Source organism: Staurois parvus, unplaced genomic scaffold, assembly GCF_062004578.1.
Source record: "Staurois parvus isolate SC_StPar_1 unplaced genomic scaffold, SC_StPar_1.0 ptg000239l, whole genome shotgun sequence".
NCBI lineage: Eukaryota > Metazoa > Chordata > Amphibia > Anura > Ranidae > Staurois > Staurois parvus.
Genome location: NW_028318035.1, coordinates 2,509,559 through 2,527,704, shown reverse-complemented (window position 1 = coordinate 2,527,704; position 18,146 = coordinate 2,509,559). Strand labels below are relative to the sequence as shown.

The 18,146-nt window shown below is 40.5% G+C and overlaps 1 protein-coding gene across 4 annotated transcripts in view; it reads right to left on the bottom strand.

Moving 5' to 3' along the window:
- CEP170B (centrosomal protein 170B) overlaps positions 1-18,146 on the bottom strand; it is a 107,891-nt gene that overhangs the window by 38,548 nt on the left and 51,197 nt on the right. For 3 of the 4 annotated variants that reach the window (XM_089680304.1, XM_089680303.1, XM_089680305.1), the window contains exons 1-5: positions 11,998-12,050; positions 7,978-8,116; positions 7,483-7,596; positions 4,798-5,268; positions 2,146-2,915 (exon numbers count right to left, since the gene is read on the bottom strand). In XM_089680304.1, coding sequence (XP_089536430.1) covers positions 2,146-2,915; positions 4,798-5,268; positions 7,483-7,596; positions 7,978-8,116; positions 11,998-12,048 — 1,545 coding nt within the window. In that variant the 5' untranslated portion in view covers positions 12,049-12,050. Of the gene's footprint in view, positions 1-2,145; positions 2,916-4,797; positions 5,269-7,482; positions 7,597-7,977; positions 8,117-11,997; positions 12,057-13,987; positions 14,067-18,146 lie in introns of those variants that run through there. The other variant, XM_089680306.1, reaches the window with a different exon arrangement.

Genomic DNA, 18,146 nt, shown 5'->3' with positions numbered 1-18,146 from the left:
GGACCATGCGCCAGTCTGGTGGATGGTACACAGAACTATCAGTTAGGGGTAGACTATGATAGGCTAATTATCCACTGGCCTTTATTATTTTTAAATAAACTCCATCAGTCATCTCTTACAAGTGCAGACCACAGCTCACTACAGCCATTACCTCTTTTCCCTGCAGTGCACACAGAAAGGAGTTGTTTAGCTCCATGTCACCATGTCCAACACCAATACAAGGTCTCCTAGTCTTGATGTGAGCCATTGTACATACTGGGCGGACTGCAGGGCAGATCCAACAAAGGAAAGAGATGTTTTCCTTTTGGGATTGAAGCATATTTTTCCATGAAATGCACTGATCTAAGCAGCCTATCACCCTCCAGCAACACAAGCAAGGACATGTGGTAGTGTTGGCAGTAAATAAACTTAATGCGAAGTATATTTTGTTGCAATAACAATAGAAAAAAAAATGCTGGAGGGAATGCTGTGATGCAACAATTGAACAGATACAACACGCCATAGGAATGATTTTATTTGGCATCTTAAAAAGTAATTTTATCTGTTTTGGGTGAGTACAAATGATCAATGATATATTGATATTATTAAAATGTTTGATATCCTTGAAAGTCCCTTTATGTCGAGTTTTTGCACAATATGGTTTTTTAGCATGTGGATATTTCTAGACCTTTATTGAACCGATTATCTGCCCACAAAGAAAGCGACTTCATACTTCAACATTTCTTGCAGTGCAAATTTAAAGCCCAGTTGTGCTTTAAAAAGAAAAAAAGACATGATCAATAGATGAAAACAGTAAGCGATAACCACAGTACTGTTTTTTACATTTCAAAGTTCTTCCAGCTCCAACAGAAAATTATGATACTGTCTAGAGATTGCAGCTAAATTCCGCTGAGCACTGTTTGAAAGCAGAGGTCTGTGTACAATGATCTAACACCCCCGCCTTGTCATCACTGCATTTGTGCTGACTGCAGTGCTGTAGCTCTGACTCGGCAGGGAGGAGTGTAAGGCAGGCCAGTGATTTTCTTTTCACCATGGCTGGAAGAAAAGAAAGTTGCTTGATTCCCCCAATTGATGGGGGAATCCCTCTGGCAGCGTTATTGTGTTCTGCCAGTGGGGAGCGATCCCTGCAGGCAGAACACAATACTCAGTATTCCCAGTTATACCTGGTGGCACTATTTGTTCAGGAAAAACTCGACAAGCTGGTTGTACACAAAGTGATCAATAGATTGGCATATGTACAACCAGGGTACTCATATATGGATTGAAATCCAGCCAATCACTGCTAAACTGGACAAATTCTGATTTATGTATGGCCAGTTTTAGACAGACCTCTACTCTCACACCAAGCTCAGTGGTCATTAGCTGCAATCTCTAATATGGCGTTGCGAGTTTTCGGTAGTGGTGAAAGGGATTTGAAAGGAACAAACAGTACCATGCCCAATGATAAGGACGTGCTTGCTTACTGTTTTCATGCAGCCCAAGTTTATAGGCCTCAATTTTAGTCAATGCACAACTGGGTTTTAATATGGATTCTAGCTACAATAACGAAACCTTCTTTTAATGGGAAGGCCAAGTGAGCAGAGCTAGGAACTAATGTTGAGAGACAACCAAAACCCAGTACATATTTTAAACCTACAGCAGCCACCCACTTCTCAAATAACAATTTTGGGTTGACTGACCCTTTGTAGAAGCAGATTCATGTTTTAGATCTAAAGATGTTTGTAGTATAGACATGCTCAATTGTGGCGAAAACAGCAAACAGATTTCATGTTTTGGTTAAAAATAAAGAAAAAGCTATACAAGTGGGTAAATCATGTTTCTGGTAAAAATCTTCAAAAGAAAAAAAAAAAAAAGATCCATCAATAAAAGTAAAAAAAGTATAGATGCTTAAGGGCATCATTTGTGTCAAAACTGCTTCTGTTTCTATACAAATAAATTAAAAAGCAAAAACAGCTTGGCCCAAGTCAAATAAACGTATATCTAAGGTGAATTGCACCAGCCAATGAACTGTAAATTACCTCAGAAGTGCCTCAAACTGATGTCAAATTCAAGCAGAATGCACCTAAAAGCAAGCTGCATTTGCCCATCAACAGAAGCTTTAAAGCCCATCAATACAAGCCCTATACCAGCAGCTCATGGCTGTACCTCATCAATTCTTTTCCGAGCTTCTTCAACCTCTTTATCTTGATTCTCAGTTTCAATTGTATATGTCCCAGCATCACTCAAGCTGTCCTCTTCTTCATTCTTCTTGTCTCTCACTGGTCTGTTATCAGGTTCTAGAGGCACAGAAGGTACAACACTGGTAGACTCCATTGGGTTGGTGGTTTGTTGCATGATCCCAGATGACAAAGGTAGGCTCATAGGTGGTTCAGCTATCTTTTTGGCTGCTTCTGCTGCTTCTTCACGCAGAAGCTCACTGGAGTATTCTTGAGCCAACTTGGATTTCTTGCCAATGCTTCCAAAGTTTTTCGAAGGAGGCTTTGCTGTTATCGGGGTGGAAGTATTTATTCGGTCATCAGTCTTTTCTCTTCTGAAAGAGTTGGATCTTTGAGGAAAGGAAGAGGTGTTTGCCAGTGGTTTGGTAAGGGATGGTGGTGGAGATGTCCCATTTATATTTGGCTTCTCTGGCGGTAATGTTGCTTTCCGTTTATCCCCATTTTTCCCCTTGGAGTCGGCATCAGTTTGAGCAGCATTCGCAGTATGTGTAAAGGACTGAGACCTCTTTTTTCGTGGGGCGTCATCGTCAAAGAATTCTATAACAAATGCCTGCTGGTTGTGCAACAGCTCTTCTGGTTCCCGTTTAATCTGGCGCTGAAGTTTTCCCTGATCAGCTGAGGCAGGTACAGACTCTTTTTCAGGGACTGCTACAGGCTGATCTTCTGAATCGCTTTGTGTACCATCTTCATGTCGGTTACCTTCATTAAAAGAAATAGTTTTTAGCTAAAAAAAAACAATGACTGGAATATACGATTTAAAAAAAAAAAAAAGCTAAATGGTGATAACTGAACAACCACATTTAAAACAATGAACTCTTTTTGAAAATTGTACCCATCGTTTTAGGGTGCACTGGTGTTTTTAAGTCTTACCGGAAATATATCTTTGTAGCATTTCCCCATTGCTACTAATACAGCCTTGTCCATTACAAGTAATCTGCAGCTATGGACCCCTGTTCTGAGAACAGTGATCTCACTGCAGCAGCCTTACCTGCCCCCCCGTTGAGTTAGACGAATAGCTCCACAATCAGTGGAAGTGCTTGCTTTATAGAAAAGGACTACTGCACCTGTTTGCTGCACTTTGATCTTCACAATGGAAAATAAATAGCAGTTGGCGTTTTTTCAGATTTTTTTGTTTTTCTTCAGATAGGAAGCCTTAACATTGTAGAAGTATTACCACCAAAACAGAGCCTCCTACCTCTACATCAGGGGCTGTACACAGACAAGTAATTTTGTGTAGCAAAGGACTTTAAAGGCCATATAGATAATGACACCACCAAAATATTTTGTTCACAAATATTAAATCACATGTAAGACCATATCCCATACTTTGGTGCAGAGTTCTCAGTTCTTTCCCGCATGATTACAGAATAGGAAAACCACATTCCACATATCATCTCAACGCGTTTCGAATAATCATACCTCTTCATCAGAAGCATGAGTGAATGAGATCCATGCAGTTGAACCCAATCATTTAAGAACAGATGATATAATTAGTTAGTGATGGGTAGACTGGAAGAATAGCACATGACTGAAGATGAGCCCATTCTTACACAAGGGACACCAGAAGAAGCCAAGCCAAAAAAAATCACTCCAAGGAAGGCAATTCCTAGGTCAAATAATCAAGAATGCCACAAAATACTCCAGCTTTGGTGTCCAATAGCCTCCCACCTGTTGGAGGTCACTGCCCACCAGGAAGTATTTTGTGGGATTGATCTAGGAGCTGCCTTCCCTTGGTACTGGTGTTATTTTTTTTGGTTTGGTGGCTTCTTATGGCATCCTTTGTATAAGAATGGGGTTTTCTTTGGTCATCTGCTGTTCCTCTATGCTCCCTTCTTGGAAATGATGGTCTACATCAACTACCCTACAAAAGATAATTTAATTCACATGTGCTCCTGATGAAGACGTATGATTCTTTGAAACACGTTGAGCTGACATATGGAATGTGGCTTATTATTAGGTATCAGTGGAAAAGAACAAAGAACTCTGCACAAAAGTATTGGATATAGTGTTACATGTGTTTTTAATATTTGTACAATAAACGCCAGGGGTTTTATAGTAATATTTTTGTGGTGCTATTATCTATGTGCCCTTTAAAGTCCTTTACTACATAAAATTACCGGTCTATGTACGATATTCAGGATGTGGGCATATAGGGTCATAGAATCTCCCTTCATAATAATGTTAGGGACTGTACAGCCTAGAAAGGCAGGCTAGAAAAAACCTTAAGGTGAGACTGTCCAATATAGCATACTAATTGAGCTGCATATGTGCGCTTTAAACATTTCCCACTGGTTAATAGTACATGACTACCTGCTCTGCTTGTAACTCAGTTGCTTACAGATCTACCATTGCATGAGAAATGCAGCCAATGGATAAATTCATGCAAAATTGTATGACACAATTGGCCCCATAAAAAATAAAACTGTCTAAGGTAAGCAATTATAGTTTCTTTAGCCTCTGTAGGCTGAAGTAGAAAACTGGCATTCAATGGTTCCTATGGGCAACACAACCATATTTCCCCCTCTCTAGTTTCCATACATGAAGTTCAGAAATCAAAAGTCCTGCTTTGTGCTTGGCTTACCTTTGAGTGTTCTGTTGTGGATGGGAAGGTCACTCTTGGTACTGTATACATCTTCTCCGGGTGATGGCCTTCTAATTAAGCTTGGGTCATTCTGAACCAACCAATCAGCCACTTTACTTTCTACAGACACCATCTCTGCTGGAGTGGTTTCCTTCCCTGCTCTCCTCTGTCTCATGGAGAACTTTGTGACATGGTCCTTAATCTTGATTTTTCCTGGCCGACAATCATCAAACTCAATGGTAAAAGAGGCATGACTCTGCATGACTGGAGGGGTCACAGTATCGGTGTCCTTGGTCGGGATTTCATGGACTTGGGCCTCTGGTGTTTTGGCTGGTTGCTGGAAGTCCTTTGTGGGAATTTCAAAATAGCTTGGTTCTCTCCTAAATGAATAGAGTGATTGGTCTGAGGTGTCTCTGTACCCCACATTACAATTCATTTCTTCTTCATGTGGGGGTATTCCCTTTGGTCGGTCTGTGAAATCAGTGTAAAAAGAAAAAAATGTATGTAGTAACAGGTCAGACTTAAAATTGAGTAAAATAAACCTATATAATAGAGTATTGGTCACAGTCTGCTGCCATGTTTAAAATCTAATAATATCTTGCCCTCGTTGGTTCAGCCAGAATCCCCCCCCCCCCCCCCAGGACATTGTATTCTGACAGTGGTACCCACTACTGTCAGAATACAGTGGTACCCATTGCTGTCAGAATACACTGATCAGCGGATGCAACTGCTGATCAACAAAAAACTTTTCTAGAATGTCCCTTTGACAGAAGACAATGAAAAAATTTACTTCTGTCAAGTTGGGGCAGCCACACACTTATTTGAATTAATCTAGACCCCGCTGAACCAGCTGAATTTTGATATATGTATAGCCAGCTTTAGGACTATGTCACACTAATTTCTTAGTGTATTGGTGTGAAATATAGACTGGACTTTCAGGGTTTGTAAACCTGCTTTGGCTGTCATAGGGGTTTCCCACTCAACCTGCTAGGATCTTTTTTTTATTTATCCTTTTAGAGAATATAACTGGAGGAGCCGGAGCAACCAACAGTAGGTTAAAACACCCAAACCCGCTTGACAGAACTATGGCTAGGGGATCTCCCTGATAAAGTGTCCAATACAAATATACTTTGCTTGCTTCTGGACTCTGATGCAAGTGACCAAACGAAGAGAAGGAAACCATTCATATGATTGTGCAGGTCATATGATAATGCCCTCTCCTTCCTTCCACAGCTGAAAGGAAAGAATTTCTCTTGATTCCCCTATCAACACAGTCAGTGCTGATGGGAGAACACCACCTGCAGTGCTATTGTGTTTCATTGGTGGGAAGCCTTCACGACCAGCAGAGCACCATGATTACTGCTAGCAGCTATAACCTCCTGCAGTAGTCGCATGTAAAATATCAACCAGGCTGGTTGTACCAAAGTCAATTGATGGATCGACTTGGGTGCAATCAGCCTGCTGATACAAGGATCAAATTTTGGCCATTCCCTGCTGAACTGGCTGAAATTGCAACCATCTATGTTCGGCTTACAGTGATAATAAAGTCTGTTTGCTTGTTTTTTTTCTTAAAAATAACAAACATGTCATACTTATCTGCTCTGTGCAGTGGTTTTGCACAGAGCAACCTGGATCCTCCTCTTCTTGGGTCCCCCGCCAATGCTCCTGGCTTGCTATGGGGGCACTAGAGCAGGCGCCGGGGCTCTGCGTGTCCATTCACACACAGAGCCACGGCTTATCCCCACCCTCTCCCGATTGGCTCAATGGCTGTGATTGACAGCATCGGGAGCCAATGTCTCCCGCTGCTGCCTCAGCCAATCAGGAGTGAGAGTCCCCAGAGAACCAAGGCTATTGTGAATATCACTGGATCAAAAAGGGGCTTAGTTTAGTGTTAGGGGGGCTGCTGCACACAGAAGGTTTTTTACCTTCATGCATACAATGCATAAAAAGAAAAACCTTGAGACTTTAGAACCACTTTAAGTGTAGTCAATACTTTTTTTATTCAAAGGTAAACAATTAATACCCCTATCACGTTTCTGTTGTAGTCTGTGTTCTTTTTAGGTAGGTTCACCTATTTTTCTGGCGATCATTATCATTGAGACAGTGATTGGAAATCCAGTTGCCACCAGAATATGGAAATCTCTTAATAAGGACATCTGTTCTGGTGACAAACATCTAAGAGAGAAATTTCCCTTACCTCTTCAAGATTTCCCCTCACTACCTGTTGTGTCTCCGGGACAGGAAGTGAAGGGACCTCTCCCCTGTGGGACACAGACAGCTACAAATAACCTAACAATAGTTTCAGACTCTTTTTACTTTATCAAAAACAAAAAGAGAAACTTTTTGGCATTTGGGATAAGCATGTACTGGCTGTGCACACAAAGTTGGTTGAGAGAACAAAATGGCTGCCTTGCTGCGCATAGCCAATGGGCTGTCTACAGGGGGCTATTACATATATTCATTGAATTTTGTGATTCTGATATAAGGGATTATGTTTAATGACCCTGTCAGAGCCATTATATGGGTTTTAGTATATGTATGATGATTTTAAAGAATGTTTGTACAATAAAGTATATTCCTTTTTACATTTATGTATGTGTGGCATATTTCAAGCTGCATTAAGTCCCAAGGGGGTATTTTCTTTTTGTATTAATGGGCTGATTACAACAGATAAAGCTTACTTACCTGAAAAATGATCTTCCGGCCTCCTCTCCTCATGTTTGTCATGCATGTTATTTGCATCATCATCTCCCCACCAAGATGGCTGCCCATAGAGCGGTGTTCGATATATTGAGGGCTCTGTAAAAACAAAAAAACACTTCCCACTATCAGCTTATAAAGACAAAACAAAAAAAACTTTGTTCAGTACTGTATTCTAACCAGGAGCTTCACAAGCCCACGCGCTCTGATGTGGTAACACCGGTACTGAAAAGTGACTTTTAATTACATGGCATAATTTCCTGGCGGAAGACCAATAAAAATTCTCCATAACAGAACTCTAGTGTTTCAGGCCTGTGTATACAACACGGTGTCAAGTTTACACAAAACAGGAACATTGGGAGTTCAAAGCAAAGCAGATTCCCATAGAAGGCCGCTAAAATAGTACATGCAAAATGATTGGAGCAAAAGGAAAATAAATAAATAGGAGAAAGCAATGGTGGTGAATGAGTTAACACGTACCACTGGGGGGTTTCTTCTCCACCTTATCCTGTTTCCCTGGCGACGGGTCTACATGAGAAGATTGTTCTTTAAGATGTTCTGTCCTCATATTCATGGAAGTCTTTAAATTCATCTGAAGTTGGCTGGTGTATTTTTCATGCTGAAAAAAAGAAGAAATCATTAGGAAAATGCATTTAAAAAAAGTAAAAAAAAAAAAAAAATCAACCCCTCCTAAAATCATTATTTTGAGTGGTTAAATACTGGCAGCTTCTATCTTTCAGGACTCCAGTGACAAGACATTTGCGCCAGAATTTTTGACTCCATTTGTCTGGTGAGCTCATTACAGCCAAATGACAGCATCAAACATCTCCATGCGCAGCTCAGTGTACATTCATTGAAAGACTGACAGGAGGCAGGTAAGCGCGTTTTATTGCAGAAGAGACATGGGGGAGATTTACTAAAACTGGAGCATGCAAAATCTGGTGCAGTACAGCATAGAAACCAATCAGCCTCCAAGTTTGACTGTCAAAGCTTAACTGAACAAGCTGATAGGCCACCATGCACCGCTGCACCAGATTCTGATTGCTCCAGTTTTAGTAAATATCCCCCATAAAACGTTTCTTTTACAAGAACTGCCTACTTGCAGTTTTTAAAATGTTAGGTTTAATTCTGCTTTAATGGCAGACAGTGCTGTGAAAAAGTATTTGGCCTTTCCTGATTTTTCATTTTTTGCATTTGTCACACTTAAATTATTCTGATCATTAAACAAATTTTAATAGTACACAAAGATAACCCGAGTAATCACAAAATGCAGTTTTTAAATGATTTCATTTATTAACGGAAAAAAACTGTCCAAAGCTGCCTGGCTCTATGTGAAAAGGTAATTGCCCCCCCCTCGCTATATCATGAATGAACTCTGTGATTAACCACAATTTTTGCAAAGCGGAGTTAAATTTCACTTGCCACACCCAGACCTGATTACTGCCAGACCTGTTAAATCAAGAAATCACTTAAAGTGATTCTAAAGGTTTTTTTTTCTGCTGTGTGCAGTGGCTTTGCACAGAGCAGCCCAGATCCTCCTCTCCTGTCTGGTGCCTCTATAGCAAGCAGCTTGCTATGGCGGAACCTGCTGCTTCATGTGTCCATTCACACATGGAGCCGCAGCTGGGCTCTGCCCCCTCTCTTTTCTCAGTGGCTCACTGGCTGTGACTGACAGCAGTGGGAGCCAATGGCCAATGAGAAGAGGGAGACCTGGTAGAGCAGAGACTCCAGTGCACATCGCTGGATTGAGAGGGGGCTCCGGTGAGTATTAGGGGGGGTGGGGGGGGGACTGCACACAGGTTTTTTACATTCATGCATAAAATGCATGAAGGTAAAAAGCCTTGAGCCTTTAGAACCACTTTAAATAGAAGCTGTCTGACAAAGTGAAGCACACTAAAAGATCTAAAAAAGCGACACATGACGTGATCTAAAGAAATACAAGAACAGATGAGAAACAAAGTAATTGACATGTATCAGTCTGGAAAGGGTTACAAAGCCTTTTCTAAGGCTGTGGGATTCCAGCAAACCATGGTGAGAGCCATTATCCACAGATGGTGAAAACTTGGAACAGTGGTGAATCTACCCAGGATTGGCCAGCCTAGTAAAATTACTCCAAGACCACAATGACAACTCATCCAGGTCGTCATAAAAGATCCCAGAACAACATCTAAAGAACTGCAGGCCTCATTTGCTTCAGTTAGGGTTAGTGTTCATGATTCAACAATAAGAAAGAGACCGGGCACAAATGGCATCTACGGGAGAGTTCCAAGACGAAAGCCACTGCTGACCAAAAATAACACAAAGGCTCATCTCACATCTGCCAAAAACATCTTGATTATCCCAAAGATATTTGGGCAAATATTCTGTGGACTGGTGAGTCAAAAGTTGAACTTTTGGGAAGGTGTGCATTGCATTACACCTTGCGTAAAAATAACACAGCATTTCATAAAAAGATCATCATAGCAACGTCAACATGGTGGTGGTAGTGTGATGGTCTGGAGCTGCTTTGCAGCTTTAGGACCTGGATTACTTTCCATAATTGATGGAACCATAAATTCCGTGCTCTACCACAAAATCCTGAAGGAGAACATCCGGCCATAAGTTTGCGACCTCAAGTTTAAGCACACTTGGGTTATGCAGCAGGGGGTTTATGGGGTACGTTTTTCACATAGAGCCTGGAATGTTTGGACAGCTCTTTTCCCAAAATAAATGAAATCAAAATTTAAAAACTGCATTTTGTATTTACTCGGTTATCTTTCGGTAATATTAAAATTAGTTTGATGATCTAAATCACTTAAGTGTGACAAACATGCAAATAAAATCAGGAAGGGGGCAAATATTTTTATATACAGTGCTGTAAAAAAGTAACTGTGGAAGCAGCTGAAAGAAACCATGTTTTGGGGAGGGGGCAGAGATCGAAGTTAATTCAGGAAAATCTTGACAAGTGGGTTTCTGAGAGCCTAAAGCTAAACTCAGGGTTTACTTTAACTTTAAATGGTTTGTTTGGGCAGGTAATATAACACCTCCTCACTGCCTGTCAAATACCCTCTGAAAAGCAGTGTGACTGGAAGGACAGAGCCGAAGATCGGTACAGTGGGGATTTCTGCAGATCCTTACCTGGAGTGAAGAACAGGTGCACGGCTCCTGGTGTTTGCAGATACAGGTGCTAACACAGGAAGACTTGGCCAGGTAGCAGAGTGGCGGAAGAGCATCAGAACATCTCCTAGGCAACGCTCTACCACCTGAACCAAGGTCCTCCCTGTACCGATCAGCTCCTCAGGGTCTCTCCTTCCAGTTCTTGAAGCTCTCTACATGGACATCTGTCAGTGTGCCTATCCAAGTCTGTCAGTTTCTTCAGTGCTGACAGTGGAGGCATTAAGGGCCAGATAAGGACAGCCAAAGGGCAGGTGTGGCCCTGGGGCTACTATTTGCCCATGTCTGATCTAAAACGATCACCCAAAGTGCTTTTATTATGGTCTACATTTCCATTAGAGAGCTTCCCCTGTTGACCATGAAGGATGTGAGGTTAACGTCCACAATGGGGACATAAAAAGCAAAAAAACCTGACAGAATTCTCAACCTTCTCTAACCTATCCAAATCAGAAAACAGGGTTTGGCTGGATTCTCACTTTAAATTTACATTTTGTTAGGTGCTGACTTCTTTATTACTGTTCAAATCATGGTCCAAGTATGTAGCTCAGAAATCAGTATATCTTTCCTCAGTTGTAGGTCTGGGAAAACACAATATTTCCTTCTTTCTTTAAATAAAAAAAGTCTGCATCAGTCTTGCTCAGCCTTTTTACCCTAGAAGAATCCTTGAAGTGGTCTTGGGTAGCCAGATTGAAAAAATTAATTGGAAGTGAGTTGGAAAAATTCCCCTATATTTGTCGGTCAGAATGCCCCTCCTATAGTGGTGCTCAGAATGCCACCCTTAAAAAAAGATCATTAGGATCACGTCACCAGCCCTGCCAAATAGTGTTGGCCCAGAACTATGCAGGCACTATCAAATGGGAGTTTAAATCAGGCACACACAGCTCAAGGAACCTCTAGAACCACTGAAGGAACCCCAGGGTGCCACAGAACCCAGGTTAAGAATGGCTGGTCTACAGGGACCACAGAGCTGTTATCAACCATCAACCCAGGTGGTAGGAAAAACAAGTCAAACACTTGACTCTGTCATGAGAGACTATGGAGGATGCCGTTGATGAAGTCCATTTTAAAAAATATAGTTCCCTGTCTATCATGTTGATGCTATGGCTTCCATGCTGCTTGAGCTGCTGTCCCAAAAGAGGTATAGAGGGCAGAAACTCTGAATAGTTTCTGACACTCATTTACTAACATTCTGAAAATGATGCCCTTTGGCATCCCCCACACTTCTCTCAAGACAGAGTCACATGACAAAATAATAATAAAATAAAAAGACATTCCCATAAGCATCATGGGAAATTGTAGTAAGACTGTGATCACTATAGATACCAATTACACACTATATGGACTAACCTTCAATGCTTCCTCCGGTACCTTATGCTGAATTTGTTCCAACACATACATATTGATATGTACAGAAGCAGATAAGGAAAAAAGAAAATCACAGTGACTAATGTACATTCAGATATCAACGCCCTGTATTGTCCTCAAAAAGAAGAATGAATGCAGAGGACTCTCATCCAGCTTGTATGAGGAGAACTCACATGGGGCCTCTAATATTCACTTCAGTGGTGAAGGAATTCATTTTTTACACTGAAAATGTAGCAACATAACGTGAATCTCTCTTATGCCAGGAAAGGCCAAAAGAGAATGTGTAAAAAATTACAACTATTTCTGTGAAAAAACATAAAATAATTCTATCCTGTGTGCAGCTGCATCTTTGGCATCATGTTGTAGCTTTTCCATTGCAAAAATTAAGGAGAAGTGTTAAAGTGGAACTAAACACCAAGTGAAGTTTTAGTAACCATTATAGAATGAATTGTGTCTAATCAGTAAATTCAAAGACTTACCTATTGTCTTAAATTGCTCCTGAAACAAGGCAGTGCACTTCCTATGCCCCTGCGCCCCTATGCCTTGAGGTTTACAGCTGTTTATTGGCAGATCATCTAAGGTACTGCTGTCTCTGACTGCTAGTGTCACAAAATTTGAAGTGAGATTTGGTGACATAACCACCTTACTGATCATTGTTCTCCTTGCTGTGAAGGAAGCTGCTTAGGAGGACTTGCAGTGCAATGATATCCCTGCTTCTTTTATCAATTCTGTGAATCTGTATTTTCTAAACCTCATCTGCTACTTCTTGATCATTACTCCACCAATCATCAGATCACCGATCACCAGGGAGGCAGCTTTGACATGTGGAATCAAAGCCCTGCCTCTACCAAGATGGCTGCCTCTACACAGAGACACAGCAAAGCTCAAGACATGGTACATCAATTAATGTGGAAAGGATGAGCTGCAGGAAGTCCACATGCAAAAATGATGACTAGTCCTCTGCTCTTCTCCACCATTAAAATAGGTCTTTTGGCAGTAGGACAAGATCAAAGATCTCCCACAATCCAGTGCCAGGTGACTAAGCAGACATTCATCATGCTTTAGCACGGTCATATGAAAAGGGGAAAAATGTGCTTAGCAAATGCAAGTTGCAACTTTCAGAAAGCCGAGGCTTGCACAGAAATTAAATGGGCTCTGGCCACAAATTTAGACAGCAGGAGAGAAATAAAGCAGCACTGGGCTTACTTTTAATTGGTATTCAAGTCTTTTTTTTTACTTTATCATAGCAAACATGTTATACTTACCTGCTCTGTGCAATTTCATTGCACAGAGCAGCCCTGATCCTTCTTTTCTCGAGTCCCCCCACCAGCACTCCTTGCTCCTCCTCTTCTTGCTGTGCCACCATAGGAAGCTGCTTCCTATTGTGGCAGACCTGCTGGTTCAATCCAGAGCCCCGCTGTCTGCGTCTACTAACACAGACAGAGAGGCTCGGCCCTGCTGCCTTGTCATTGGCTCCCGCTGCTCTTAGCAAAGCCTATGACAGTGGGGAGAAGAGGAGAGAGCCACTGTAGATGGGCATGGCGCTAAATCGGGCTCAGTTAAATATTGGGGGGTGGGGTGGGGGTTGTTGGGTGAGGGGTCGGTATACATACCTAAACATTTTTTTTACCTTAATGCAGTGATCATCACAAACTGATAAAGTATTAAAAAACAAGAAAATAATTCTATATATAATTTTTTGTCTAGAACAGCGCATTGCATATCCAGGCATATTCTCCTTTAACAATTTAGCAGTTAATTACCAGATAAAAGATCCAGGGCATTGTATTCATATGAGACTTTTCCGCATTCCTTTAAATGTACTAAATAGACCATAAACCAGTAAATTCACCACCTGACTCCCAGGGATTGAGAGACTAATCTGCTTTTCATGTGATCTCAGTATGTCATTGCACAATCAGAATGCCACCAGGAAGAAACCTTCTGCCATTGCAGCAGTTATAAAGGATATCATAGCCAAACCGAATCACGTCATTCAGTTTAAGGGTGATGTATTTCTGATCGGGGATCCTTACATCATTCACAAAGGTCTGCAGGGAAAAGAAGGAGATGAGATAAATGAAAATTGGCTTCCAGACTTCTTCTGCAAGCAAGCAATAAATATTTTATTTTTCAGAACATTTTGTGTACTTAATTAGGGAAGATATCATAGAACACATTGAAAAAGGCATGGCTGGCTGGTAGGGTCCTGGGAGAGGATTGGGTTTTCTGTAGATGGAGCTGAAAGGGTAAGTGCATTTTTAACATTCTATCACAGATCTGAAATGATTAAAGCATTACTATATAAGAAAAGTAGTAACTACAAAAATGTACCTGTAACAAGGGAGAACTCCTATTTCTGCATTGTTCGGACTTGCACTGTTGTTTCTGTGGTTACATAAATGATTCCCTCCCGTAAACCTCTAGTGTGTACTTAGTAAACAGGGAGGCGGGCTCTATGTTGGAATAGTCCTTCACCACTGGATGCCAACCTGACTCAGTGCCCGCCTTCTTGTCTTAGTTGACCAGTGGTGACAAGTGATGGCTACAATACAGGTACAGAGCAGACTGCATGTTAAAGAAACAGGGGCTTTGTATGTTTTGTACTTTTTAAAATTTTGAACTTCTAAGAAGATCAAAGTGTACAACAGGCTATGTGATACCTCTTTCCTTTGCACCCAAGTGACAACACTCAGACCTTGGATGCTCGCGCAAAGACTTCTGCATTGTGGGGGAAATTGGGGGAATGTCCTGTGTTCCCTTATACCCCGAAGTACCAATTATTTCTCTGGACTTTGGCAGCAGACTACAGCTTGCAAGGCAAGTACTGACTGTATACAGGGCATACAGTGAAGCAGCCAATCTCAACCAGAGTTCCACGGAATTCTAAGGTTCCTCAACCCGCTTAGGGGTTTCTTGAGCGTTGGCGGAAGGACCCCTCATCTGATGGTACCTGCAAAGTTCTCAGGTCAATGTGACCTGGCAAAACCAGTAGCATGACACAGCTATTTCATCAGCTGTCTGTAAAGGAGGCATTCTTCCTCTTGACAACCTAGAAGCATTTTCCCCATTGACCCTAGAAGAATTGTTTCAGTAAGGGTTCCCTGGATCCTGAAAATTATTTTCTGGGATCCTATGGGGTAAAAAGTTTGAAAAAGGTGCTCTAAAAACTGTTCTGAGTATGGGAAAACAAAAGCTTTATTTTCAGATTTATAATCTGGCAACATTTCAGAAACTACATTCGTACCATAGAACACTTTTCTTTAGATTTTCTGAAATGGCACCTTTTACATTTATACCAGCCTATTTCCAACCTTTCAACACAGAGGAATCCTTAAAAAAAAACAAAAAAAAAAAAAAACTTTCCAATCTCATGGAACCCCTGCTAAAAATGACTACATCTACAACTCTTAATGTATTAGTGTGATGGTCAGTGGGAAGAATGCTCTTTACAATTGTCATCATTGGTAAGAATTACAGATAGCTAAAAAGGATCAATGTTGTCAGTGGGAACTTATCTGAGAGGCAAAAATTGCTCATTGCTCATGGAAACCCTAGCAACCTCTGGAAGGAACCCTAAGGTTCCAATGAAACCTGGTTGAGAACCCCTGATTTACACAATTGGGTAGTTGATTTAAAAAAAAAAAAGATGTGCTAATATAGTCTAAATCAGTTACTATTTTAACAGTTACTAGGATGTAGACTAAACATTTGTTTTTTTCAGTGGCAAGCATATTTCCAGCTACTGTAAGGGCTGAAAAACCATGTATACTGGCTAAGCGTACCACATGGCTTCTATGTGGTGTCACAGTGGTGTTATAATAATACCACTGCAGGCCTAAAAGATGGCCAAGTACTGAGACGTTCTTGCCGGAAATCCTACTGTGGCATTTCACTATTTATTTTACTTTACAGAGACTGTAGCAAGAAGATGGGATCCTCAGTAAGACTGAGACCCCCTGTACTTGATGGAATTGAGAACCTGGATGCCACTGGCACTGGGATATAAAACATTGACCAATGATTCAGCCAATCTGCAAAGCAGATTTTAGCCTCCATAAACGTGATTCAGCCAATCTGCAAAGCAGATTTTAGCCTCCATAAACGTACAAAAAGTCCAAAACAAGTAGAAACCTTGAAAACTTCATAGAATTTGCAGCATAAGGGTATTACAATACAAGCTGGGACATCTCAGCGGCTTGCATTCTGAGCAGCTGCTCAACAGCAATAAATACATGAAATCTCCAGACGGCTTTTCTTTAAAAAGACCCAGATTAGTGTTCCTATTTTAATGAACACGTGTAACTCAAGATGTGTGTATGTATGAGGGCTCGGGTCTCCACGGGACTTCATACAACTGTATTACTGTCTGCTATAGTCACTGCAGAAGTGTGAATATTTCTCAAATAAGGCCTAAAGTGTAAAGTAAACGGTTTGCTTCAAACATTCAACTTTTTTTTCTCTAAATTGCCCTGCAAGTGATTGGATGTTTGAATTGGACACTCAATGGTTCATTCTCATTTGTTAATTTTATATAAAAGTTCAGTTCTCATCTATGCACCTTAGAAAATTTGTTTAGACCTCTACGCTGACCTACCCCTGGTTTTCTATTCTACATTCTGTGCATCTGGGTTTGGAAGCACGACATAGGATGCATTTTAGTACCAACATTGAAAAATTATTTTTTTTTTATTTATTTTTTTTAACCAAATTCCATACCGGGCAATTTTACACCTTCCTGCCCAGGCCATTTTTCAGGTTTCAGTGCTCTCACACTTTGAATGACAATTGCGCGGTCATACAACATTGTACCCAAACTAAAATTTTATCATTTTCTTCACACAACTAGAGCTTTCTTTTGGTGGTATTTAATCATCACTGGGGTTTTTATTTTTTGCTAAATTAACAAAAAAAGACCAAAAATTTTGAAAAAAAAAAAACATGTTTTTCTTTGTTTCTGTTATAAAAGTTTGAAACTAAATAATTGTTCTTCATAAATTTAGGCCGAGATGTATTCTGCTACATGTCTTTGGTGAAAATAACCCAAATTAGGATGTATTTTTTAGTTTGTAGGAAGGTTATAGAGTTCACAAACTATGGTATAGATCTGAATATTGATCAATCCTGAAGTACTGACAGCCAATCTAATTTCCTGAGGTCCAAGAATGTCAGAATAGTACAGATATCCCCCAAATGACCACTTTTTGCAAAGTAGACAGTCCGACGTACTTCATCAGAGGTATGGCGAGTTTTTTGAAGTTGTATTTTTTTTGTCATAATTTTTCGGAAAATTAAAAAAATAAAAAAAATTATTTTCACAATTTTTTTTTTACATACTGTCACCAGTGCAGTACAGCGTCATCATATAACTGGCATGGCGGTGATCAGGGACACTGACTGGTGACAGTGTGAAAAAAATATATAGATTATATTTCTTTTTTTTTTATTATTTTACATTTTTTATTAAATTTTTTTTAAGATTTGTTTTTCATATTTCACTATGTCCAAAGTAGTACAATGTTACCATAGTATTACTTTGCTATAAGCAAGCATTTACCTGAATGACATTGATTCATTCAGGGTTTTTTTTTTTTTTTTGTGCTTAGCTGTGATTTGGCCACAGCTAATCACATGACATGTGCATGTGATTAGCTGTGACCATTCACAGCTAAACACTAGTATACAATGGATGGCATGAATGAAGCCATCCATTGTATACAACTATCATGTGACCTGCTGTGATTGGTCCTTCTAAGGGTGTGACGTCAGGATGCACGTAGGCAGACCGGAAGTGTCACCGCGGCCATTTTTTTGGTTATTCACACATGGCTTACTGCATTTGTTTGGTAGAACTCGCATAGGAGCCATGTTTGGAGCTGGAAATGTGGAATTTTAATGTAAGTGGCTATTAAAAATCTTTCCCTATACTTTGGAGATGAGTCTTGAGACCCTTCTTATCTTTTGAGGACCTTGGAAAATATCTTTGGAGAGGAAATAGAAGATCTCTGATTGAATGCTGATTATATATATACAGAGGGTAATAGTATGTAATACTATTGGTGTTGGTGGATGCACAGTGTTGCAGTGTTCACGGAGAGGTCACAGTTTATTTTTTATGTGCACTATATATA